At 46.2% G+C, this 26691-nt stretch overlaps 2 protein-coding genes across 2 annotated transcripts; one reads left to right on the top strand and one right to left on the bottom strand.

The window, feature by feature from the left end:
* LOC109714128 lies at window positions 9802-11120 on the top strand. Its single transcript, XM_020238568.1, has 2 exons — window positions 9802-10678; window positions 10990-11120. Exons 1-2 carry the CDS (start codon window positions 9802-9804, stop codon window positions 11118-11120), a joined length of 1008 nt encoding a protein of 335 aa, XP_020094157.1.
* Window positions 25597-26598, bottom strand: LOC109714127 (uncharacterized mitochondrial protein AtMg00810-like). Its single transcript, XM_020238567.1, has one exon. It carries the CDS (start codon window positions 26596-26598, stop codon window positions 25597-25599), a length of 1002 nt encoding a protein of 333 aa, XP_020094156.1.

Here is a 26691-nt window from a genome sequence, read left to right as displayed (position 1 = left end):
TCTTACTCGCGAGGATCCATTGTAATGCACTTTTTGAGTTTTTGACTTCTTCGGCTTTTCCGAAGCCTACCCACTCGACAATTAGTCGATTCTGAGCAAAGTCCAACTCTCGGATTTTGAGAATTCACTTCCTTACAGGCATTAAACCTAAAGTCAATGGGACCTAGGATGGAAAGAACATTGGACCTAGATAGGTCGATACTATAGGATGAGACCAACCCTAGAGTTGTGGAAGTGGATTCCAGAATCCCTAGGAATGAGTGCTGCTAGTGCAGCGGCTGCTAGTGCAGCGGCTGCTAGTGCAGCGGATGAGCCTTGCGAACGAGTGCAATTGTATGGCAACTGCAGGTATGTGTGGTTCTCCTCGCCTGGCAGTGACTCATCGAGTACGTGTAGTTCTCCTCGTCCGGTTTGAGTATGAGATTGGGGCGCGGGTACGTGTGGTTCTCCTCGCCCGTAGGTCTATTAAGCGACTTGTGGTCCGGAATTCAATGGACATCCTCACCTTGTGAGTAGACCTAGAGTCGAGAGGATTTAAGACTGAGGTGCATGTGAGACGTCCTTCACCTCGAGCCCGACAGAGCGCGGACTATCTGCGGTGGATTGACTCAAGACCGAGTCAAGTGGCATAGTTTGCTAAGTTAAAGGTAACCTTAGGAAAGAATGTCCAATTAGTAAGTTGCGACTAAGAATGAAGAATAAAGAATAAAGAATAAAGAGTAAATAACGGCTAAGAGTAAAGAATAGCTAAGAGTAAAGAATGACTAAGAATAAAGAGTAGAATTAATTAATCTACTTGGTTAGTTGCATGTTTTGCATGTTGCATATTGTGAGGCATGAACATGTTAATGTTAGTTGCATAAATTATATATCTGTGAATATTTGTTGGACTAACATGTTTGTAGTGCCTCCTTTGGACCTGGTGGGTCGAGCTTTTCCCTTGGGTGGCCGTACCCACTGGGAACTATGGACAATAGTTCTCACCCCCGTGTTGTTTTTGGGGGTACAGGTTCACACGTGAGCGGAGCGGTGGCGCGAGGCGAGGACGTAGCTCCATAGTTAGCGCCCTACCACTAAGATCAGAGATAGCGGTACCCTAAGTCGGCTTAGCTTAGGGGTTTAGTGATGGAAAGAATAAGATTGTAATAATTTGTAATAATTTGGATTGTATTTGGAAGACTAAAAAGNCGGTACCCTAAGTCGGCTTAGCTTAGGGGTTTAGTGATGGAAAGAATAAGATTGTAATAATTTGTAATAATTTGGATTGTATTTGGAAGACTAAAAAGTAAGATGCATGTAATATGCAAAATTTGAGATGTATGCTTATAATAGCATAGTTGTATTTATGTTTTCGATACTTCTTTATGCAATCCTTGTTGAATACTGTTCCTGGTTGTGTCACGCCCCGGGACCGGCGGAGGCCCCCCCGGTAGCGTGCCCAGACCCGCCATACGTCTACACATATAAAGGCGTCACAATAAAAGCGGAAGTAAAAGCAAGAAATAATCTACAGCTACAGATATTAGAGCAAGTATGTTTCTATCATCTATAAAGAGAGTACAAGATCACCACTAAACCATAGAAGTAAAACATAAGGTAATACAGTAACCACCTCAAAAGGTACAAAATGGTGGTCTCTAGTACATGGGTAAACTCTTAACCTCTTACAAAAAGAAAGCCATGGGAGGTAGACCACCTATCCAATCGTCCTCGAAGGAAGCTAGCTCGAAGCGACTCCTTTCCCACGGTCCCTAGCCTCTCCCGGCGTGGAAGGCTCGGAAGGAAACATAAAACAGAGAGCGTGAGAACTATAATTTATAGTTCCTAGTGAGGCAATTACTGACCTCAGCTCAATACACCACTAGGCCCCAAAAGAAAGGGTAAGCCAAAAAGGGCAATAGAATGGAATAAATTGCATTTGTAAAAGCATAAGTAAAATGCTAAACTACTATACTGCGATTAAACATGATGTTAATATGATGCACCTTTACTTTGTCATACCAATATGTCTCTACATGGCCACAAGTAAATATCACGGTTTACTTAATGAAGTTATGAAGATCATGCTTTATCAGGGCAACAATGTATATATAAATACAATAAGCAACCTCTCCTAGCATGCTACATGTATGTATGTATACTCAAATGTTCAAAACTATGCTAGAAGCAAGTCCAAGTAATCCAACTACTACTCTCTATCTAGTAGTGATAATAACACACTCGACACTGTGTCGATTTTCATTTCCAATTAAGGACCTACCCAAGGTAGTCCAGCTTGTGCCGCCTAAGTGCCTGTGGTAGCCCAACATCCCTACTCTTGGAATGTGTCTGTCCCACCCGACCCCGTAGGCTTCTCAATACCGCACGAGCGAACATAAGTCGCGTGGCTAACTCCGGAGTGCCGGCTTGTAGGGAGCGACCCTCACAAGCATGTGTGAATGAGCACAAATGGCAAGCAAGCGTAGTCAAGGCTCAAGTATTAGTCACGCCCGACCAGCAGAAGCCCGACCCGGCGCTGTGGTCCAGACGCCGCCATAGTCTACAACATATAAGCGTCTAAACAACACGATAATAAAACAAAATAATAAAAGACATCTAGGAGTATCAGAGCAAGTAAATGTCAAATGGCTACAACAAAGAATAAAGATAAAACTGTAAATCCACTATAATAAAATATAAAGTAAAAACAACAGAAATCCCAAATACAAGATTAAAAGTATACATAGGTCGTCTCTATACATGAACAAAATCTCTCACTCTCTCTCAACTAAAAAAGAAAGAGTAAACCGACCTAGCAAAGTACCGCTCTCGCTAGCTACCTAAGCGATCCCCTCCGCGATCCCGTGCCTCCGCCGTCCGAAGGCTCTTGAAAAGTAACACAAAACGGGGCATGAGAACTATTAAAAATAGTTCCCAGTGGCAATTACTGACTCAGTAATGCACACAAAGCCAAAGCCTTACAGAAGATGTCAGTACTATGAAGTAAAGTGGCAGTAACTAAAAATATAAGCCTACTACGACATATATCTCTACTTAGCAGATAGTAAAAGTATGAAACGAAACTATGCATGAAGAAGTCTCCAACTATCATAATGTTCACAATGCGAAATAGTAAAGTTCCTTGTTACTATTCTAGTCAATGTCCATTAATACTCTAAGTCATCATCTTCACATGATAACGATATAAAATCCAATCTGAAAGACCCACCCAAAGGCTGTCTATGGCCCTGAGACCCACCGCTAGGGTTGTCCTGGCCGGCCGAGACCAAATGCCGTGGTAGTCATCATTCCGCCACCCTACGAATGAGCCTGCCCACGCAAATCCACTTCGCGCCAATCCGCACGCGAATATTGTATCGCGTGCATTATCTCCGTAGTGGCCGTCTGTAGGAGCACCCTACAAGCATGTGCGAATGAGCCACAATGGCAAGTAGTCAAACGATCTGTCGCCAAGTACCAAGTCCTCATGTCTAATAACATGGAAAATGTGTAGGAAATCAAATGGCCTATCCCTAGCCATCAGTCTCAACATAGAATATAGCCATAATATGTAGTGCCTACAATATTCCCTATATTGCAGTTTCATGGTTCTACTAGTTTCAAGTGCCCCTTTCATGACAACCATGCTCTCATGTCAAAACATGGCAACTATTGTTCCCAAAGTACATATTCCAGTCATCATGCTATCATAAAGAGATGTATTTTTCATTTGCAAAACAAGCACTTCCGTATGCATCATCTACTCATATACTTTACCATATAGTGAAATTTCATAATACACAAGGCATGCATTTCGAAGTGCTGCTAAGATTCATATATAAACTTCTATTAGCATAGAAATGAATCTAAAATATTTTACAACAAGTAGAAAGAAGCAAAGGCCATTTTTGCCCCATTTCCACGAAGCCAAACCCCCACGATGACAATCGAAACTCCTCGTGGCTCCACACGCAGGGTGATCCTTAGGTCTCCTATACCCTAAAGTATAGAACATGTGTCACCGGCCAAACAAACAAACTTAGCTCAAACATTAAGCTAATCAATCATAGGTGATGGAAACATCACCTCTAGTGCCAAAATCTCCTCTAATTAGCCAAACAATGAAGCTACGGGCTCATCCAATCCAACCCAAAGGAAGCCTCATTCCACTCAATCTTAGCTCAAAAGCCCGTAGATTCAAAAAATGCCCAATATTTACCCTAAAACTAAATCTTGTTCATCTCCATGAAATCCAATAAAACTCGAATATAGAGGAGAAACATGTTGCTTACCTCTTAGAACTTCAAACCACAGCTCTAAATCTCTTTAAATCCATAGATTATCGTCCCCTTCAGCTCCAATTCCAAGCTTGAGCCTGTCATCCATGGTGGAAATGGCACCAAAGGGCAAAAGAGAAGAAAATCCATCAAAAACCAAGCAAAATGGAGATCAAAATCAAATGGGGCAAGGTGGAGCTTCACTCACCTTCCTCTCCTCAGGTTCCAGCACAAAAAAAGCCCTAAGGGGCGTGGGTGCTGTTATAAGAAGCCCACAATCGCGAAAAACCCCCTGCAGTTCAAACTGCACGAAATCTGCCTCCTTGTACCGGTACACGGGTTCTTGTACCGGTACAAGGCCGACGAAAATGCAAACCCGAAGCTCGGGTTGCTCGGTCTGCGGCTCTGTACCGGTACAAGCCCGATGGCTGTACCGGTACAACCATCAACCCTTGTACCGGTACAAGACCATTCTTGTTCCGGTACAAGCCCTGCTGCAGGCTATCCGAGGGCTGACCAAAAATTCTAATTTTGGGATCTTGGTGCCAAGACTCAAACCAACACCCTCGGGGTGCGTGCCAGGGGTCGGAACACTATCAACGACACTCAAAAAACTGTGGAAAGGCTCCACACACAGATCAAACACTCGAATCTTGCAATTTGCTAAGATCCAGTGTATTACAAGTATCCAACCCTCATGTCTCAAACATGGCAATAGCTACTAGTAACCCAAAGGTCTAGCTCTATGTCACGATGTGATAACTCAACACTCACTTACTTAGTGCCTCTTTATGACACTTAAGCATCACAACTAATCAAGCTCAATTCATGTTCTATGTTCCAAATATGACATTATACCAACGTTCATTATAGCCCGGGGCCCAATGCCTCTTTATGACATTGGCCCAAAATCTCAAATAGTCTAAGTCCCCAAGCCTTTCTAGGCTTCCAAAGTCCCTCATGTCACAATTGGACTTAAAGGTTAAATGCATGAAAGTAACGTTCATTTTCATCATAGGAATCAAGGTTCCAAGTTCCAACTAGAATGCTATGTCCCACATGCATGCATCCTACCACATAGGGGTCCAAAAATTCACTATACATAACATATGCATGTTAAGCATTCTAAAATTCATAATAAATATATCTAACATGATTATGCATGCTTTTTCATTTAATGATACTCAAAACATCACAAATGAGATTTTTCTCATTGTGTGGCAAGGTCAAACCCACCGAACCGTCGCGTAGTGCCTCGTTTCGCCGAACAAAGTTATCCACGAGTCTCAAAACACCCTAAAAGTATTGAGCGAAGATATACACGGGCGTTACGATCATCTATAAGATCAAACATTAACCAACAAGGCAAAAAGGATTAAAATCTCACCTAGGTGGAGAAAAACCCTCACAAGCTCCAAAAGAAGGCTAGGATCCTCCCAAAGCAACCTAAACCAAGGTTTTTAATCTCATTAGATTAGCTCAAAAAGCCTCCAAGCAAAAAGCCCCAAATAAACCCTAGATTTTCCATTTTAGGGTTTCATATGGTAAAATCTACCAAAATAAGGATCAAAGGGTAGAATCGAAGTGCTAACCTCTTTAGATGCCTCAAGTGGAAAGGAGAGAAAGGGTTTGAGCTCCAAGCTTCCTCAAGCAAGCTCCTCTTCTTCTTCTCCTCCTGCTTCTTCTTCTCTCTCTAGAAGGTGTAGAGAGAGGGTGAGAAATGAGGAGGGAAGAGAGTGAAATGGCTATAAAGACCATTTAGAGCAACAAAATCCAGAGAGGCCCCTCAAAAACTCAAATTTACAACAGCCCAGACTGGGCGGTTTACGCCCAAAGAGACTAGTCTCTCCCTGCAAGGGACCGATCTCTCGTGTTGAACCGGAGAAACCAACGTTCGGGAACCGGTCTCTCCCTGCGCGGGACCGGTCTCTTACTGCGAAGACGCGCTCGGGGACCGGTCTCGCCCACCAGGGACCGGTTGTGTAAGGTACCAGACTTCTAAAACTATGAAGTTATGGTGTACGTTGCTTTGCAAAGCCATTTGGATGGTTTCGTGAGGTTCGGTGAAGTTCTAGAGCAATCGGGCATTTCAGTGCGCATAGGCGCGAAAACAGAATCCGAAAGGCTAAGTTGGGCCGTGTGCTAAATCCGGCATTAGCGAGGATGGAAAGATGATGAAAACATGTTTGAAAATATGTTTGGAGAGTCTCTGTTCGATTTGAAATGAATCGGAGGTCAAACGAACGAAAACAGGCGAAAACAGAGCGAAAACGGACGAAGCTGAAAATTGGCTAAGTCTGGGCTAGAGGTCTCTCTGGGACCGGTCCCATGCAGAGAGACCGGTCTCTCAGGGACCGGTCCCTCATGCAGAGACCGGTCCCCGAACCCCGAAAATGCCCAGTTCGGGCTGTTGCAAGAGAGGCATTGTAGAGGGGTTTATTTTCATTTTATGCATGGGTTAAGTGTATAGAAGAGGAAATTAGGTCTTCCTCTCTCCTCCCTCACCCGTTTAGCCCCAAACGTGTCCCTCTCTCTCTCTAAACGAAATAGAAGGAGAGGAAGAAAAAGAGGAAGGAGAAGGAGAGAAAGAAGAAGAAGAAGGAGAAGAAGATCAAGAAAGGGATCTTCATCCTCTCCTTCGTCTTCCTCGTGCTTGGAGCAAACCTAGAGAGGTAAGCTTCTAGGGCTCTAATGGTAACTTCTTAGGGTTTGGTTTATGCACCCTAAGGATGGTTTAGATGCAATTATAGCAAGCTTAATAGATGTTTAATGCTTGAATCTAGAGTTCAAATGGTGGTTTTTGCTTAGATGCAAACCTAGGGCTCCAAAATGGCGTTTTGATATATATGAGGGTTTGATCTCATTTAACTCTGTGCAAACCTAATTAATAGGTAACGAAACACATTGGCGAAGACAGTTCGGCAATCCGACGAGCCGTTACAAAGATATTGAAGAAACGGACGCTTGAAGCTTCATTTCCGCCTGGAGGGCCGAGGCGACGTCCATAAATCGTGAAATCGGGTCCCGAGCATCGTAACGGCGAGGCGAAGATCGTTAGCACTTGAAATGGCACAGCGGCGCGCTCTTGGAGAGCAACTGTGAGATCGGGCCCAAACGGGTGCCAAGTGCCGCGGGAAGCCGATTGCAAGTGTCGACGAGCAATCGGAACGCGAGTTAAGGTGGGTTGTGTTTACCGAAGCGACTAGGTCGCCCTTTATGTCTAAGATGATTAAGAATCCATGATGATGCATATAAATGTAAATAAAGCATGTGGTTGATTCATGTAGCTAATGCATGTTAATAATATGACGTAAATGCTAAGTAGATCCATGTAAAATGATATGATATAGAATGCATGCTGGTGATAATGCAAATGTATGTGTGCATTGGAAATGTATGCTAGATGCATGTAACATCATGTGAGCATGTTAGATAAGATGCATTTGCATATGGACTCGATATGACAAATAGGATATCAAGTAGATTGAGTGGCCCTAGTGTTAATAAACATAGGTCGGACATAGATGACATTGAACCTAGTGTTGTTGAACCTAGGATAAATAACGAGTGGCATCTAACCTAGTGTTAAATAACATAGGTTGAGTATGAACCTAGACTCGGGATCTAGGTGTGTGGTATCTAACCTATTGTTAAAGAACATAGATTGAGAACTGAACCTAGAGTTAAAGTAAACCTAGGTTGTGACATCGAGGCATTAGACCTAGAGTCAGTTGGACCTAGGGTGAAAAGTGCATTGGACCTAGATAGGTCAATAGTATAGCGTTGGATATGGACCCTTGACTTGTGAAGTGGATTACGAAATCCTGAGACTTGTGAACTCAATAGTTCTTGGACCGCGGGTGTATGTGGCATGTTCCTCTCCCACCGGAAGAACTTTGAGGATTGTGACTAAGTAAGAACAAAGAGCGCTAGGGTGTACGCGGCATGTTCCTCTCCCTATCGGGGGTCTTGGCTATGGGTGTATGCGGCTATGTTCCTCTCCATCTGGCGGATCCCTGACCACGGTGCACGGACCTTCGGGCGGACCGTTGGGCGATGTAGTTCTTGGCTTGCAGGCTGAGGTGCGTTGTGACAGGGTCCTTCACCCCGAGCCGGGCAGAGCATGGATTATCTGCTGTTGATTGACTCGAGGCCGAGTCGGGTAGCTAGCTGGAATAAGGTAGATAGAACCTTGAGGGCTAGTGGTAAATGTGTAAACCTAAGGTAGTAAAAACCTTAGAGTTGGATGACATGAGCTAAGATTAGCGAGATTGATTGTAGAATCAATAATTCTACTAGTTGTTGCATATATTTATGTTGCATATATTCCTGTTGCATATAGCATGGCATCATTGCAGTTGTGAAGCAAAGCAAGGTAAAGTTAGTTGCATGCTTATGATATACATATCTATCTGTTTATTGGACTAACTTGTATTTGCCTCCCGTGGACCTGTTGGTCGAGCTCCTCCCTTGGGTTGCCGTACCCACTGGGAACCATGGAGTTGGTTCTCACCCCACGTTGTTTTGTAGTTTTACAGGTTCGCACGTGAGCGGCGCGGCGGCGCGAGGTAAGGGCGTAGCTCCATAGATAGCGCCCTACCCCCAGAGACCAGAGCTAGCAGTACCCCGTTGACGTAGCTTAGGGGTATAGAAAATGAGAGGAATAAATGTATTAAACTTGTAATAACTTAGTTGGTTTGGAAGTTGATGTAAATAAATGAATCTAACGTGAATGCATGTAATAACATAGGATGTGTTTATATTGTTTGATACTTCCTTAATCATGATTGATATCTGTTCCTGGTTGGAACCATTTATATTGTTTTGGATTGCGACCCCTAGGACGTACTGGGGAGACTCTGTCCGCGTACAGGGGAAACCCCGGTCCGTTCTGCGGTCTGTCGTCGGCGCCGCGACCCGGTCCAAATTGGCGGTTGGTCGCGGGGCGTGACAGATAAAGTGGTATCAGAGAATAAAGTAGAGAATGAGAATGGTTTAGGCAGACCTAGGAGACCCTAGGATAGTAAACCATAGGAGAATAAGGCTCGTGAGAGACGAGGACCTATGAATTGTGGCGAAAGCTTAATGGATTGGGTTGTGTCATAAATCTCTAAGACGGATATTAGAGGTAGACTTGAGGTGTGGTTTATTCTCAGCCGAGGATGTTCATGTTGGCGTACGACAACATGAAACCTAGTGATGAGAATAGACGCCCTCGCGTGACTTTCGCCTAATTGGCTTTTGAGCCGTTGTTAGTGGTCTCGTGTTAGACCCAAGTTGGTCGAGAACTAATCGAGTTGTCGTGTTTCAGGAAGCGATGGCACCGCGTAGGCGATCCTTATCCAGATCGGTGCGGGAAGGGACAAGTGGTGTTCCTGAGCAAACTGAGGTGAGCGGAGACCCGATGCTCCGCGAGCAATTGAATACGCTCATGGGTATAGTGCAGCGACAGGAGGAGCAGATCAAGGAGCTCTATGAATTGTAGACACGACAGCCTGCGGCGGCTGCGCCGGTAGCAGCGTGCCGTGTACCAACAGGAGTCGCGATGGATTCGGGGGCGGTGGCCCCTGGTTCTGTGGAATTGGAGGCGGAGAAAGAACGGACTTTGGCGACCCTAATGACCTTCAAGAAATTCGATCTGCCTATCTTCGATGGAGAGGATGTCGATCCGTGGATCGTGGAGATGTGGATTGACTCCATGGAGACGCTATTTGAGAAGCTATACACCTTGGAGCGGGACAAGGTGCCCCTAGCTGTGCATTGCTTGAAGCAATCAGCAAAGGCGTGGTGGAAAGGCATTCGACGGGATCGATCACCTAGTCTTCCTCCTATGGCGTGGGATGAATTTCGGGGATTAATGTTTTCTACGTACTTCCCCGACAATGAAAGGAGAAAGCTTCGGGACAAGTTCAGGAAGCTGCGGCAAGGAGACTGCTCTGTGAGGGAATACGAACGAAAATTTTCCCGCATCGTGAATTGTGTCCCGGATGTGGAACGGGATGACAGGGATAAGGCCGATTGGTTCCTGCGTGGACTCCGACCGGAGATTTATAGGAGGGTGCAAATCTTCCAGCTCACAACCTTTGCCGAGGTGTTGGATCGGGCTTTATGGGCGGAGCATGGCGAGGCTTTCGTGCGTGAGGAGCGCGAATCTCGTTGGCATGAGCGAGGAGAGGCGAGGCCATTATCGAGTGGTTCGGGTGATCAGTCAAGTTCCAGACACCGCTCGAGGTCATCCTCTACCCGATCCTCCTCTGGATGTGTGATTTGTGGTGGTTCCCACCAGGCGCGGCGATGTGCGCTGCGTGATGGACGGTGTATCCGTTGTGGACAGCCCGGCCATGTGCGGGACGAGTGCCCGCAAAGTGAGAGCCAGGCCTTGATGCTGGCGACGGCCCATTCCTCTCTGGGACAGCCTCCAGGTGTGCCACCTGCGGCATGATCGGGGGAGCGGCCGTTGAGGACGATGCAATTGGAGGGTTCGCGGCGAGCACTAAGTGGCCAGGGATATGCGACCCAGGTTGAGGAACCTGCTGCCATCGATGATGCCGTTGCAGGTATGAGTTAATTAAATAAGCATATGCTTTTGCGTAATCTCAAGTTGATGCATTGCATGCATTTATTATATGAGCAGCACCTACTAATTACATATTGCATAGTAGGGACCGAGTGGTCGAGTAGGTAAGCACCCGAGCATGCTTGCATCGTGAGAGTGTAGCGCCTACTGGAGCAGGTAGAAAGCCAAGAGACACTAGCGAATCGCTAGCGATGGTTCTTGGACGAAGAATGGGACTTGTGGTGAACGTGAAATGGTGGAGCGACTCTCAAGGCAATGAGTATCAAATTGCGAGAGTTGCGCCGTGACGTTGCGAATACCCGAGTGGCCTGAGCATCTCGGATGTTGTTTCGGTAGATTGAACAGTGAAAGTAGAATCACTGTTGAGAGAGCGGTTGGTTGAGGCCAAGTTTGGCCTGTGGGCCTAGTAGTACCTCGAATTGAGGTGGACGAGTTGTTGCTCGTGTGGCCGGTGCGCATGGGCTAAGCTCCCTGATGCTGGACTTCGTGTGAGACGTCGTAGAGGCATAGAGCGCTCGAGTATAGATACTCGTGAAGTGCGGTTTTGATTCAGCCGGTCGAGTGAATTGGCAGTAGCACTTCAGCAGGGCTAAGTGTGAAGCGGGCCATGGATCACTCGTGAGGGCTGGTGGCTCGCACTAGGTGCCTAGGAGCCGATAGAGTGTGTAGCTCTGTAGAGCATGTCGTGTAGGACGACGTTGGCGGGTAGTGCTTGGGGACGACCCGTGCCTGGACCAGTTGTGGACTGTGGAGCCTGAGCCCATTGGGCCGGCGCAGTCAGCTGTGAGAGACAGCGGCCCGATACTTATAGGTAGGGCGGAGAGTTTTGGTCAGGACGATAGTCCGAGCTTAGACCCGAGTACGTGGAATGCCACGTGTTAGATCATAAGATCGAGGACACACCGAATGTGTGGTGACCCAACCCGAGGACATGGTGTGGTTTGGAGTCTTGGTTGCTCCTGTTGGAGTGTGTGCGAATTCCCAAGTGAGAAATTCGCCAGGAAATGAGGATTGGGTCTACGATGCGAGCGAGAGACGCTATGCGTAGTTGCGACGGGTTTAGGCGGTAGGCTTACGTGATGTTGGTGACTGTTGGTCCACCTGTGAAAGCCGACGTAATCGGTTTAGCCGATAACTCTGTGGAGGAGTTGGAGTAGGGAAGTGAATTCTCGAAATACGAGAGTTGAACTTCGCTCAAGATCGACTAATTGTCGAGTGGGAGTGCTTTGTAAAAGCTGAAGAAGTCAAATGCACCAAAAGTGCATTGTAACGGATCCGCGAGAGCAAGTTATGCAAAAATCTACACTTGGCAGAAATTGCTCTCGGGGACCGGTCCCTGGCAGGGAGAGACCGGTCCCACCGGCTAGTGGTTGCAACGACGCGCGAGGCAACCGGTCCCTGGGCCAGGGAGACCGGTTCCCGAACGCGTGAATTAGAGAAGGTCCTCTAGGACCGGTCCCTGGCGGGAGAGACTGGTCCCCGAGTATGAAACTTGCCCGGGCAGGCTGGGTTATGCTGGGAAAACTTGGAAAACTTGGAGATAACACTCTTTCGTCGATTGAAGTTCGAGAGATGTGCCAGGGTAGGCCATCTCGTAGTAGAGCAATTTGAGGTTAAAAGTGGCAATTGAGAAATAAAGAAAAGTGGTCTCTTGGAGACACTTGAATACCAGATAGCCGCATGGAGTTGTGGACAATGCTCTCTTGAGAATTGGAGGTTTGAGATATGCCGGGGTAGGCCATCTCACGGTAGAGAAAAGTCCAAATGTGATTGGAGCACTCGCGATGGGTCGATGCACCAAGGATATTGCTTCTAAGCAACGCCGGTAATCGAATCGGAGTGTGTTCCCTGACAAGGTGTGGAATGCAAAGAAGAGTCCTTGCATGCCAGATGGTGAATGGTGTTGGAGCGCGTAGAGTCGTTGAGCTTCGACTTGCGCTACCACCAGGAATGACGGAGACCCGTAATGCACTTTCAGAGTTACGCTTAGCAAATGTGAGTGAATCTAGTCTCACATCCTCCGTAGTGGGCCTTTGGATAATCCCAATGAGTAAAAGACCACTCCGGAACACAAAAGTGCATTGGAATCCCCCATTGCTCGATAAACCAAGTTAGAGTATTAATTGGATTGAAGTGAGTTAGTTTCGGGGACGAAACTCTTTTAAGGAGGAGAGGATGTAAGGTACCGGACTTCTAAAACTATGAAGTTATGGTGTACGTTGCTTTGGAAAGCCATTTGGATGGTTTCGTGAGGTTCAGTGAAGTTCTGGAGCAATCGGGCATTTCAGTGCGCATAGGCGCGAAAACGGAACCCGAAAGGCTAAGTTGGGCCGTGAGCTAAATCCGGCATTAGCGAGGATGGAAAGATGATGAAAACATGTTTGAAAATATATTTGGAGAGTCTCGGTTCGATTTGAAATGAATCGGAGGTCAAATGAACGAAAACGGGCGAAAACGGAGCGAAAACGGACGAAGCTGAAAATTGGCTAAGTCTGGGCTGGAGGTCTCTCTAGGACCGGTCCCAAGCAGAGAGACCGGTCTCTCAGGGACCGGTCCCGCATGCAGAGACCAGTCCCCGAACCCCTAAAATGCCCAGTTCGGGTTGTTGCAAGAGAGGCATTGTAGAGGGGTTTATTTGCATTTTATGCATGGGTTAAGTGTATAGAAGAGGAAATTAGGTCTTCCTCTCTCCTCCCTCACCCGTTTAGCCCCAAACGTGTCCCTCTCTCTCTCTAAACGAAATAGAAGGAGAGGAAGAAGAAGAGGAAGGAGAAGGAGAGAAAGAAGAAGAAGAAGGAGAAGAAGATCAAGAAGGGGATCTTCATCCTCTCCTTCGTCTTCCTCGTGCTTGGAGCAAACCTAGAGAGGTAAGCTTCTAGGGCTCTAATGGTAACTTCTTAGGGTTTGGTTTATGCACCCTAAGGATGGTTTAGATGCAATTCTAGCAAGCTTAATAGATGTTTAATGCTTGAATCTAGAGTTCAAATGGTGGTTTTTGCTTAGATGCAAACCTAGGGCTCCAAAATGGCGTTTTGATATATATGAGGGTTTGATCTCATTTAACCCTCTGTAAACCTAATTGATAGGTAACGAAACACGTTGGCGAAGACGATTCGGCAATCCGATGAGCCGTTACAAAGATATTGAAGAAATGGACGCTTGAAGCTTCGTTTCCGCCTGGAGGGCCGAGGCGACGTCCATAAATCATGAAATCGGGTCCCGAGCATCGTAACGGCGAGGCGAAGACCGTTAGCACTTGAAACGGCGCAGCAGCGCGCTCTTGGAGAGCAACTGTGAGTTAGGGCCCAAACGGGTGCCGAGTGCCGCGGGAAGCCTATTGCAAGTGTCAACGAGCAATCGGAACGCGAGTTAAGTTGGGCTATGTTTACCGAAGCGACTAGGTCGCCCTTTATGTCTAAGATGATTAAGAATCCATGATGATGCATATAAATGTAAATAAAGCATGTGGTTGATTCATGTAGCTAATGCATGTTAATAATATGATGTAAATGCTAAGTAGATCCATGTAAAATGATATGATATAGAATGCATGCTGGTGATAATGCAAATGTATGTGTGCATTGGAAATGTATGCTAGATGCATGTAACGTCATGTGAGCATGTTAGATAAGATGCATGTGCAAATGGACTCGATATGACAAATAGGAAATCAAGTAGATCGAGTGGCACTAACCTAGTGTTAAACATAGGTCGGACATAAATGACATTGAACCTAGCGTTGTTGAACCTAGGATAAATAACGAGTGGCATCTAACCTAGTGTTAAAGAACATAGGTTGAGTATGAACCTAGAGTCGGGATCTAGGTGTGTGGCATCTAACCTAGTGTTAAAGAACATAGGTTGAGAACTGAACCTAGAGTTAAAGTAAACCTAGGTTGTGACATCGAGGCATTAGACCTAGAGTCAGTTGGACCTAGGGTGAAAAGTGCATTGGACCTAGATAGGTCAATAGTATAGGGTTGGATATGGACCCTTGACTTGTGAAGTGGATTACGAAATCTCGAGACTTGTGAACTCAATAGTTCTTGGACCGCGGGTGTATGTGGCATGTTCCTCTCCCACCGGAAGAAGGAAGAACTTTGAGGATTGTGACTAAGTAAGAACAAAGAGCGCTAGGGTGTACGCGGCATGTTCCTTTCCCTATCGGGGGTCTTGGCTATGGGTGTATGCGGCTATGTTCCTCTCCCTCTGGCGGATCCCTGACCACGGTGCACGGACCTTCGGGCGGACCGTTGGGCGATGTGGTTCTTGGCTTGCAGGCTGAGGTGCGTTGTGACAGGGTCCTTCACCTCGAGCCGGGCAGAGCGCGGATTATCTGCTGTTGATTGACTCGAGGCTGAGTCCGGTGGCTAGCTGGAATAAGGTAGATAGAATCTTGAGGGCTAGTGGTAAATGTGTAAACCTAAGGTAGTAGAAACCTTAGAGTTGGATGACATGAGCTAAGATTAGCGAGATTGATTATAGAATCAATAATTCTACTAGTTGTTGCATATATTTATGTTGCATATATTCCTGTTGCATATAGCATGGCATCATTGCAGTTGTGAGGCAAAGCAAGGTAAAGTTAGTTGCATGTTTATGATATACATATCTATCTGTTTATTGGACTAACTTGTATTTGCCTCCCTTGGACCTGTTTGTCGAGCTCCTCCCTTGGGTGGCCGTACCCACTGGGAACCATGGAGTTGTTTCTCACCCCACGTTGTTTTGGGGTTTTACAGGTTCGCACGTGAGCGGCGCGGCGGCGCGAGGCAAGGGCGTAGCTCCATAGATAGCCTCCTATCCCCAGAGACCAGAGCTAGCAGTACCCCGTCGACGTAGCTTAGGGGTATAGAAAATGAGAGGAATAAATGTATTAAATTTGTAATAACTTAGTTGGTTTGGAAGTTGATGGAAATAAATGAATCTAATGTGAATGCATGTAATAACATAGGATGTGTTTATGTTGTTTGATACTTCCTTACGCAATCAAAATTGATATCTGTTCCTGGTTGGAACCATTTGTATTGTTTTGGATTGCGACACCTAGGACGTACTGGGGAGACTCTGTCCGCGTATAGGGGAAACCCCGGTCCGTTCGGCGGTCTGTCGTCGGCGCCGCGGCCCGGTCCAAATTGGCGGTTGGTCGCGGGGTGTGACAGGTTGCCTCGCCGACAGCGCAACACTACTCACAAGCGGACCGGTCTCTTCTTTCAGGGACCGGTCCCCGAGAGTGAAAACTCTCAGGACTCGTCCAGAACTCAGGTTTTCGAACTTTTTGGACCGAAAAACATTCTACGACCCTCCACCAAGTGTGGAAAAGCTCGAAACACATCCAATCATTCGAACCTCGCAATTTGCAAAGGTCCAGTGTGTTACAGGTTGGAACCTCATGCATTGCATTGTTTGGATTGTAACTGTAAGGAAGTGAATTCTCGAAATTCGAGAGTTGTACTTCGTCCAGGATCGACTATTGTCGAGAGAATACCCTTTGGGGAAGTTAAAGATGTCCAAAGCACAAAAAGTGCCTTGGAGTTGAGTCCACGAGAGCAAATGGTGCAAACTGCATCATTAGGCTGATGTTACTCTCAGGGACCGGTCTGTGGAGGTGAGAGACCGGTTCCATCGGCTGGGTGTAGCGGGGTTGCTTGATGTAACCGGTCTCTGGCAGGGAGGGACCGGTCCCCGAACGTGGTCCCAGCAAGAAATGCCGAAATTTGGCTAAGTCCCGAAAATTCAGCTCTCGGGAACCGGTCTCTCCGAGAGGAACCGGTCTTCCGAGGACCGGTCTCTCAGGGAGAGACCGGTTCCCGAACGCGTGCGCCCGAGGGAGGTTCTCGGGGACTGGTCCCAAGTCGGGGAGACCGGTCCCTCCGCGCCAATTCTGCCCAGAAGGCAGTGCAAGGATGGAAAAGTGGAGGGGTTTAAGTGCAAAATGGCCACCATATGAGGGGTGTATATGGGAAATTACCCTCTCTCCCTCTCATTCTCATCCCCTCATCTCTTTCCCTTTCTCACACTCTCTTGCTCTCTCTCTCTCTAGAAATAAAAGGAAGAAGAGAAGGAGGAGAAGAAGAAAAGAAAAAATAAGAAAGAGAAGAAGGTGGAGAAGAATAAGGAGATCAAGGAGAAGGCTTTGAGCATCTTCCTCTCTTTCTCTCCTCTCCATTGGTGTAGCTCAATAGGTAGGCTACAAACCCTAGCTTGTAGAACTTAGGGTTTTTGGATTTTGAGCTTTGGAAATGGGGTCAAATGGACCCCTAGCACCATTATTGGTGGATCAAAGCTAGAGTTAGGGTTCCAAATTGCAATGGCAAGATGGGAACCCTAGGGCACCCAAAATGGAATTTTTTGGTAAAGTATGAGATTGATCTCATTTGATGCATTGTAAACCTAATTGGTAGGTCACAAAACGCGAGGGCGAAGTCGATTTTACGATTCGACTAGTGGATTGGGAGCTATCGGCAAAATACGGCCGACTTAACCTTGTCTTGGACCAAGAAGGCCGAGACCACGTCGTAAGGTTCGCCGAGGAGCGTTTCTAAAGCCTCTACATCGATAAAAGGTGGGGGGTGCCATCCCGAAGCTTTCGAACTCCTTTTTATGTCTTAGATTGCATTTAATCTCATCTCTTACATGTTGCATTGTAGGATTGCATAGTAGCTCCATTCCTTATGCTTTCTAATTGATAACCTAGTGTACTTGGAACGCTTGGTAACTTAGATAGGTAAGGATTGGGTCGGAACGTGGATCCTATGATGCGAAAGGATAGAGATGAACCCGATGGGGGTGTTGATGACATAGAAAGTAGTGTTTAATGTCAAAGAACAAACGAGTGGCATCCAAATGTTAAAGAATAACGAGTGGCATTAATGTAGTGTAAATGACACTAGAGGTTTGAGAACCTAGGGATAGGTGGATCCCATAGAAAATGCCTTGTAGATAAAGAACTTAGTAAACCTAAGTACCCTCACTTTGAGAGGATTTGATTGGGTTGTTGACTCTAGTTGTAGAGCATCCTCACTTGGAGAGGATTCGATTGGGTTGTTGACCCTAGTTGTATGGTATCCTCACTTGGAGAGGATAGATCTAGCTCACAGTCTCCCTTTGGGGTGGTATAGCCATCCATATCCCCACATGGAGGGGATTATCGTCGAGTACTCCGGAGTGTCGTGCGACTATGATCACTTGGAGGTCCGGACCACATGGAGGTCCGCAGACGGTCCCGGGCTTGGGTAGACTTGGAGCTCCCTCCCCACTTTGGGATTGAAAGGTGAGTTATTGGCGAACCCAAGGGCTTCGCTACAGATTGGGTAAAAAGAACAATGAACAATGTCATTGAACATTATCATTCGAACATGGATCGAATTCGTTAGCATGATAGTAAACCTTTACTATATGATGCATGCATCCATTATACATGATTATGGGCATAGTAGCATAGTTTTTCTACTATTGCATTTACAGTTTTCAGATATCTATCTATCTATCTATCCGTTGTTGCATGTGCCCACTTGGACCTAGTGGGGAGATCGGCAGAGTCAGCGGCCGAGCCCACTGGGAAGTATGGAAGATAGTTCTCACCCCACTTTATTTCCAGTGGTAGGTACAAGGCTGCCGAGAGAGGACCGCGGCAAGGGCATCGCGCCCGACCAGTGAGACCGTGGTAGCATAGTAGTTTTCCTTTTCGCATTAGTACACCTATGTATTGAGAGAGATTCATTGTAGGTGAGGATTTGGAGAGCTATGCATTTTGGATGAAAGATGTATTCATTTAAAGAAAATGATGTAAATGAAAAGGATGACTTGCTCTTGTAGTTGCTGGCACTATTTGTGCCCCGTTGAATGTGTATGTTTAGGATTTAAATTCCTGAATAAATTCTTGTACACATTCCTGTTGTTGAGCCTTGGGCGGACAAGGGAGGTGCTGTCCGTTCGGCAGTCCGCTCGCCGCGCCCAAATCGTGCCAAATTGTAGTGGTTTCGGGGCGGGGCGTGACAGTAACGCCTTGGACGTACAGGAGAGACTCTGTCCGCGGTACAGGGGAAACCCTATTCGTTCTGCGGTCTGTTGGCGTGCCCGAAACCGACCAAATAGATGGGCTCGGGGCGTGACAGATAAGATGGTATCAGAGCATAAAAAGAACAAAAAAAGAATATAAAGAAAATGATTTAGATGGACCTAGGAGACCCTAGGATAGTAAACCATAGGAGATTAAGGCTCGTGAGAGACGAGAACTTGAGACTTGTGGCGAAAGGTTAATGATTGGGTTATGTTGTAAACCTCTAAAAAGGATATTAGAGGCAGATTCAAGGTGTGGTTTCTTCTCAACCGAGGGTGTTCATTTTGGACGTGTACAACATGAAACCGAGTGATGAGAATAAATGCCCTTGTATGACTTTCGCCCGAATTGAGTCGATGTTAATTGTTTTGTGCTCGACCTACAAAGGTTGAGGATTAATCGAGTTGTCATGTTTCAGGAAACGATGGCACCGCGTAGGCAATCTTCGTCCAGATCGACGCGGGGAGGGACAAGTGGTGTCCCCGAGCAATAAGAGGCGAGCGAAGACTTGGAACTTCGTGAACAGTTGGCCACACTTGTGGGTGTGGTGAGGCAACAAGCTGATGTGGCGCAGCGATAGCAGGAGGTTGCTATGCGCCAGGAGGAGCGAATTAAAAGACTTCAAGAAACAGTAGACCAGCTGGTGGTTGCACCAGCTGCGGCTCGTCGAGGACGGCCGGGTGTTGAGGCGGAGACTGCTCCGTCGGGATCGGGCGATCCGACTCCCGAAAGTGCGGCAGTGGAGGCAGAGAAAGAGCGAGCTTTGGCAGCTCTCATGACCTTCCAGAAGTTCGATCCGCCTACTTTTGATGGCGAGAATGTCGATCCGTGGATCGTGGAGATGTGGATTGACTCCATGGAAACGCTCTTCGAGGAGCTGTACACATTAGAGCGGGACAAGGTGCCCCTAGCCGTGCATTGCTTGAAGCAATCGGCGAAGGTGTGGTGGAAAGGCATTCGGCGGAACCGATCGTCTAATCTTTCCCCTATGGTTTGGGAAGAGTTTTGGGGATTGGTGTTTTCTACGTACTTCCCCGACTGTGAAAAGAGAAAGCTTCAGGACAGGTTTAGGAAGCTGCGGCAAGGAGACCGCTCTGTGAGAGAATACGAACGGGAATTCTCCCGTATCGTGAATTGTGTCCCGGATATGGTACGGGATGACAAGGATATGGCCGATTGATTTTTACATGGACTTCAACCAGATATTTATAAGAAGGTGCAAATCCTCAAGCTCACAACCTTCGCAGAGGTGTTGGATCGAGCATTGTGGGCAGAGCATGGTGAGGCTTTCGTGCATGAGGAGCGCATCTCTCATAAGCATGAGCAAGGAGGGGTGAGGCCATTATCGCGCGGTTCGGTTGGTCAGCCGAGTTCTAGGCAACACTCGAAGCCGTCCTCTACCCGATCCTCCCCAGGCTGTGTGATTTGTGGCGGTTCTCATTGGGCACGGTGATGTGTACAGCGCGATGGGAGATGCCTTCGTTGTGGGCAGCCGTGCCATATACGGGATGAGTGTTCGCAAGGTGATAGCCGGGCTTTGACATTGTTGACGGCCTTTTCCTCTCCGGGACAGCCCGCAGGTGTGCCACCTGCGGCATGGTCAGAAGAGCGGCCGTCGAGGATGATGCAACTGAGGGGTTCGCGACAGGCTGCAAGTGGCCATGGATACGCGACCCAAGTTGAGGGACCTGCTGCTACTGACGACTTCATGGCAGGTATGATTTAATTGATGTAATCATGTATTTTTGCATGATGTAGAGTTGGTGCATTGCATGCATTGAGCATACGGTCATTTACTACTACTCATACCTTAGTACAGTAGGGACCAAGAGGATGGGTAAGTGTAGATACCCGAGCGTGTTTGCGTTGTGAGAGCGTAGCACCTGCCGGCGCAGGTAGAGAACTAGATAGCACTAGCAAGTTGCTAGTGATGGTCTAATGATAAGAGTTGTGGTACAGATGGAAATAGTGAAGCAACTTTCAGAGCAACTTAATTAGTAGATTGCGACAGTTGAGCCATGATATTTGAGGACACCCGAGTAATTCGAAAATTTTGGATGTCGTTCCGGTAGATCGAACAGTGAAAGTGAATCACTGTTGAGAGAGTAGATGGTTAGTGCCAAGTTTTGGCCTGTGGGCCTAGTTGTACCTCGATGTGAGGTAGGGCAATTGTGCTCGTGAAATTGATGTGCATAGGCAAGTCGCCTAATGCTGGATTAAGTATGGAAAGCGTACGATGCTCGAGTATAGTTACTCGTAGAGTGCGAATTTAGCTCAGCCGAGTGAGTGTTGGCAGTAGCATTTGAGCTTTGCTACGTGTGAAGCGTGCGATGGATCACTCGTGGGAATGGTGGCTCGCACTAGGTGCTTAGGAGCTGGTAGTTGTTGTTAAGGATTTTATAGGTTGGCGAATTTCGTAAAGTTCGTTGGAGTCTTGAAGAGTTGATCGCAGAAGTTTTGAAGAAAAGATTCAAATTAAAGAACAAAGACTTATTCGGAAAGCTCGACACCTAAGGTATGAAGAAAAGATCATTTGTGGTGAAGATATCTAATTAGAATAAGTTCAGAAGGCTTAGATGGCTTTAAAACTACTTTACTGAACTTTTCTGTGTTCTGGGACCGGTCTCTGAGTTCAAGAGACCGGTTCCCCTAAGGTCCTCACTGCGTGAACCTTGATGCAACCGGTCCCCTGTGATGAGAGACCGGTTCCCGAACCTTGGTGATTCTGTCGCGCAGCGAGGGACCGGTCTCAAGCTTGAGAGACCGGTTCCCGAACGTTGTGATTTTGGTCACGCAGCGAGGGACCGGTTCCTCACTTGAGAGACCGGTCTCTCACAGACCGGTCTCCTCGAGAAGACCGGTCTCTGAGGACGACACAGGTTTTTAAAAAGGACTTTTTACAATCCTAGTCTATTTCTAAGTCTTCTAAACATATAAATAAGCTATGAGGGTCATCTAAAGAGGTAAGGCTTTGAATTTCTACTGATTCTAAACCCTAGAAACTAGTTATTCTTGTTCTTATGGTTTGATTCTAATAACAAGTTTCTAACGATCAACAATCGACTTGATTCTTTGTTTTTACTCGAGAAATCATACGAGAATCAAGTAGATGTTTGATTAAAGGTAGATCCTCATAGCTTATGGGATTCTAAAGCTTAATCACCACAAATCTTCAATTCTACAAGCTCCGGAAGGAGATTCGACGTGTGGAGTTCACGTGTAGCCGAGGATTCGGTGGACGCTTCAAGGAGTTGAGGCGTTGACGCTGCAAGGAGTTGCAGTGAGATCGATTGGAGGATTCTTATCGATCGAGGACCGGCGAAGATCATCATCTACGGGAAATTGGTAAATTGAGTCGTGTGTTTTGGTCAAAATCACTTGTACTCATGTTTTCTTAGTGGATTTTCTTTGCGTGATTGGTCCCGTGGGTTTTTCACTCCGATTTGGAGTTTTCCCACATTAAATTCTCGGTGTGCTGTTTTCTTTTCCGCTGTTTCGTTTTATTTGCATCGAGATTTTTGAGTTTGCCGTTTTTACACCTATTCACCCCCCTCTAGGTGTTAATTACCTTTTAGATCCTCGGGATCCATATCTTACAATTGTACGTGTGCTCGATAGAGTGTGTGGTGTGACTGATAGTATACCGAGAGTGCGGTAGTGACCCAACCCGAGGACTTGATATGGTTTGGGACTTTAGTTGCTCCTGATTGGAGTGTGTGTGAATTCTCAAGTGAGAACTTCGCCCCCGATCATGATTGGGTCTATGCTTGCGAGCGAGAGACGCTGCGCATATGTTGAGGCAGGTTTAGGCAGTAGGCCTACGTAGTATTGGTGGCCTTTGGTCCACCTATGGAAACCGAGGAAAGCGATTTGGTGGATAGCCTTATCGAGAGGTTTGGCTCAAATTCACGAACAAAGCATTCGTGTGAGCTCGTTACGAGAGTGATATGAGATTGACCGTGGCATATGGTATTAGAAGATAAAGTGCTCTTGGTGAGGCCTTGAGCTAGTATCAAGCCACGGGGAGTTTGAGTAATGGAATTGGATTATGCTCCCTAAAGGGAGGGTAAATGCAAAGAAGAGTTCTTGCATGCCTAGTGGTGACTGGTGTTGGAGCACGTAGAGGCGTCGAGTTTTGACTTGCGCTACCACCAAGAATGACGGAGACCGTAATGCACTTTGTGAGATGCACCTTGCAAAGTTGTATGAGTTTGGCGTTGTACCCTCTGTGGTGGGCCTTTGAATTGGTTCAAAGAGCGAAAAGCCATTCCGGAGTGGAAAAGTGCATTGGTACCCTCAATTGCTCAAGGAGATGAATTGAGGTGTAATTTGAATTTCGTGGACGAAATTCTTTTTAAGGGGTGAAGAATGTAACATACCGAAACTTCAGTAAGCTATATCGGACTTTAGTCAAATTGACTAAAGCGTGCGAAAGGAATAGTTGGACAAAGTCCATCTAACATTCCAACAGTGTTGGAAAGGTCAAAAATAAGTTCCAAAAGAGTTAGAAAGGTTTTAGCATCGATTGGCGCGAAATAGAATCAAAAAAAGATACAAACTGAAGTCTGGGCATTGTGTTACTGGTTTAACATCAAAAGTGTACCGGTACAAAGCAGCTACCCGAGAGAGGTAGCTCTTGGGTTTGAGTGAAAAAGGCTGTTAAACTGGTGACACCCTGGTTTGTACCGGTACAGTGTACCGTGGACCACGGAAAAAGGCTGTTGAACCGGTGACAGGATTTCGTGTACCGGTACAGTGCACCGTGTACTGCAGGCGCAGCCTGCTGCATATATAAAGATTGGGAGGGCCTTTTGGCTATTGTTACAACTTGTAAAAGGCCCCAACACCTCTCCCCCTCTTGTTCATAGCAAGCCAAAACACCCCAACCCCATTTCTCTCCCTCTCTATCTCTAAAAACATGCTCCAAGGTGGATTTTGGAGGAGATCAAGAGGAGGATTTGGAGGTTTTGGAGATTTGGGAGGATCTAGAGCACACCTACAAGGAGGAACTTGTTGAGTTCATGGGCCTAGGTGAGATTTCTTGTGAGATTGATGTTAGGGCTTGGTTTTATGCTACAAATCTTTTAGATTTGATCTTCTTGCATGTGTAGAAATCTCGTAGAGACTATAGAACACGTAGAAAACCATGTTTGCTCAAGTGCTCTCATGGTGGATTCTAGGGTTTGTTCTAAACACCCAAAGAATGATTTAGATGCTTCTAGATGAGCTTCTAGATGTTGAACAAGCTCTCTTCTGTTTGTTCTAGAGATCAAAATCAAGGATTGAGCAAAGGACATTGCTAGGGCACCAAAATTGGGCTTTTGTCCTAGATGGGTTTAAATGTAAATTGACCATTTGTAAATCTAATTGAAGGTATTTTCGACGCGTTGGCAAAGTCGATTTGATGATTCGTCGAGTCTACGCGAAGATATTGAAGAAACGGACGTTTCGGCTTCGTTTCCGCCTGAAGGGCCGAGACGACGTCCAAAAATCACGAGAATGGATCCGGAGCATCGTGGCATCAAGTTATAGACCTTTAATTTTCGGATTGTGGATTGGTGGCTGTTTGGTGGTCGAGTGTGAGTTCGGGCAGAACCGGGCAACGGGTGCCGCGGGAGGACGATTGCAAGTGACTACAAGCAATCGGAGAGCGATTCGAGGTGGGTTGCGTTTACTGAAGCGACTAGGTCGCTTCCATATCAAAGTGGTGCTTGAATTCATATTGATGCATATTATGGTAGTTGTAGCATTTCGGATGCATAGATGCTAAAGATATATAAACTGCCATTAGATAAAGATATGGACTAGAAATGCTAAGTGGATTGTATGTGCAGGTTAATATTATGATAACCATGCTAGTTGATGATTGCATAATGATGCATTGAGAATATATGCTAGAGGATAGATTCATGTTGGTATATATATGCATAGTGGAATAAATGCTAGCTACATGTTAGCATTGTGAGATCATGTTAGGGAGCATGCATATGGACATATTGTTGATTATGTTAGATAAGATGCATATTAGCTTTGTAAAGTCGATGTGGACAATTAGGATGTCAAATAGATCGAGTGGCATTGAATCTAGTGTTAATAAACATAGTGTTGAGCCAGTTAGGCGCGAACAGCTGGCATACCGGGTCCATATCCGTAAGACAGCTAAAACGGCAGACCTAGAGTACACCGGACACATACAAGCCGCACTGGATCGAGGAGTTATAACAACCGCTAGCAGTTACGAGCGGTTCCGATCGGCCGAAGGTGGTCCTACGAATCAGGAGATAGTGGCTGATCGTGCAAGAGCGATAACTGACGCAAAGGCGGTTCTATAAATAGGCATACGATACTCTTAAAAAGGGTCTTCGTCCCTGCGCACAAAAGACCACCTTTATTTTTCTGCATCTTTCTATTCTCGCATTTACTGCTTTCCTTAGGAGTAGTTCATGTAATTTTCCATACTGAAAGAAGTGCTAAAGTGCATACCCTCTTGAGTTGTATTAATGAATATATATAGTACAAGAGATTGTCTTACTATAGTAACAATGACCACTATAGTAAGAGTATAACTAGGATTACATACTATATAATCCTACTCTATAGAAGGCAATGATACTACTCTATATAAGGCAATAATACACAATATCCTAATATATCGTAACATCCTAATATAGATAAAATATATCGTAACATCCCCCCGCAAGCTAAGCATCCGGTGGTCGGATGTGAAGATTAAGCCGCAATATCGAAAACCGAGAGGATGTCAGGGGCTTGGTGAAAATGTCGGCAAGTTGCTTGTCAGAAGGGATATGAATTAAGGCCAAATCACCAGACTGAACTTTTTTCCGCAAAAATTGATGATCAAGTTCAATGTGCTTCGTGCGAGCATGGAGAACAGGACTGGCCGCAAGGTAGGTGGTGCTGAGATTATCGCAATAAATACTGATAGAGCGCCATAAGAAAACACGAAGGTCACGAAGGAGACGACGAATCCAGACTGTCTCAGCAAGTGTGTAGGCTACAGCACGATACTCTGCTTCAGAACTAGAACGAGAAATGGTGGGTTGTTTCTTAGCGGACCAGGAGATAAGATTTGGCCCAAGAAAAATGCAATATCTAGAAGTAGAGCGACGTGTATCGGGGCAACCAGCCCAATCAGCATCAGCGAAGGCCACAAGAGAAGAATTGTCGCAACGAGAGATAGGAAGGCCATAAGTCAGCGTCCCCCGAATATAACGCAGAATACGTTTGACCGCTTGCATGTGTGGTTCACGAGGTGTATAAAGATACTGGGCAACAGAGTTGACGGCATATGAAATGTCCGGTCTGGTGAAAGTAAGATACTGGAGAGCACCAACGATCTGACGATAAGTGTATAGATCCTCAAGAAGATGCCCTTCATGGGAAGAGAGACAAGATGTTGGCGAAAGAGGAGTAGAAACAGGCTTACTGTCAAGAAAACCATGTCGCTGAAGCAATTGATGCGCATATTTTTGTTGAGATAGATGAAGACCAGATGGAGAACGAGAACGATGAACCTCAATACCCAAAAAATAATGCAGCGGTCCGAGATCCTTCATGGCAAATTCGCGTTGTAAAGTAACGATGAGAGCATCGAGAAGAGATGAGGAACTGCTGGTGACAATAATATCATCAACATACAAGAGGAGAACAGGAGTGCCAGAGGAAGAATGACAAACAAACATTGAGGGATCAGCAGTGCTGCCAACAAAACCAATCTCAGAAAGAAAAGAAGTGAAGCGCTGAAACCAAGCCCGAGAAGCTTGTTTGAGACCATA

The sequence above is a fragment of the Ananas comosus genome, linkage group 8 (assembly GCF_001540865.1).
Source record: "Ananas comosus cultivar F153 linkage group 8, ASM154086v1, whole genome shotgun sequence".
NCBI classification, from domain to species: domain Eukaryota; kingdom Viridiplantae; phylum Streptophyta; class Magnoliopsida; order Poales; family Bromeliaceae; genus Ananas; species Ananas comosus.
Note: the sequence above shows the minus strand (reverse complement) of the source record. Positions and strands in the feature narration are given on the sequence as shown.

Excerpts from the sequence above, each read along its gene's own strand:
- LOC109714128 (XM_020238568.1), top strand. The coding sequence starts at position 9,802 with ATGGATTCGGGGGCGGTGGCCCCTGGTTCTGTGGAATTGGAGGCGGAG. Across the intron at positions 10,679-10,989 it reads CTCTCTGGGACAGCCTCCAG|GTAGAAAGCCAAGAGACACT; the intron begins GTGTGCCACCTG and ends CTACTGGAGCAG.
- LOC109714127 (XM_020238567.1), bottom strand. The coding sequence starts at position 26,598 with ATGTTTGTTTGTCATTCTTCCTCTGGCACTCCTGTTCTCCTCTTGTAT.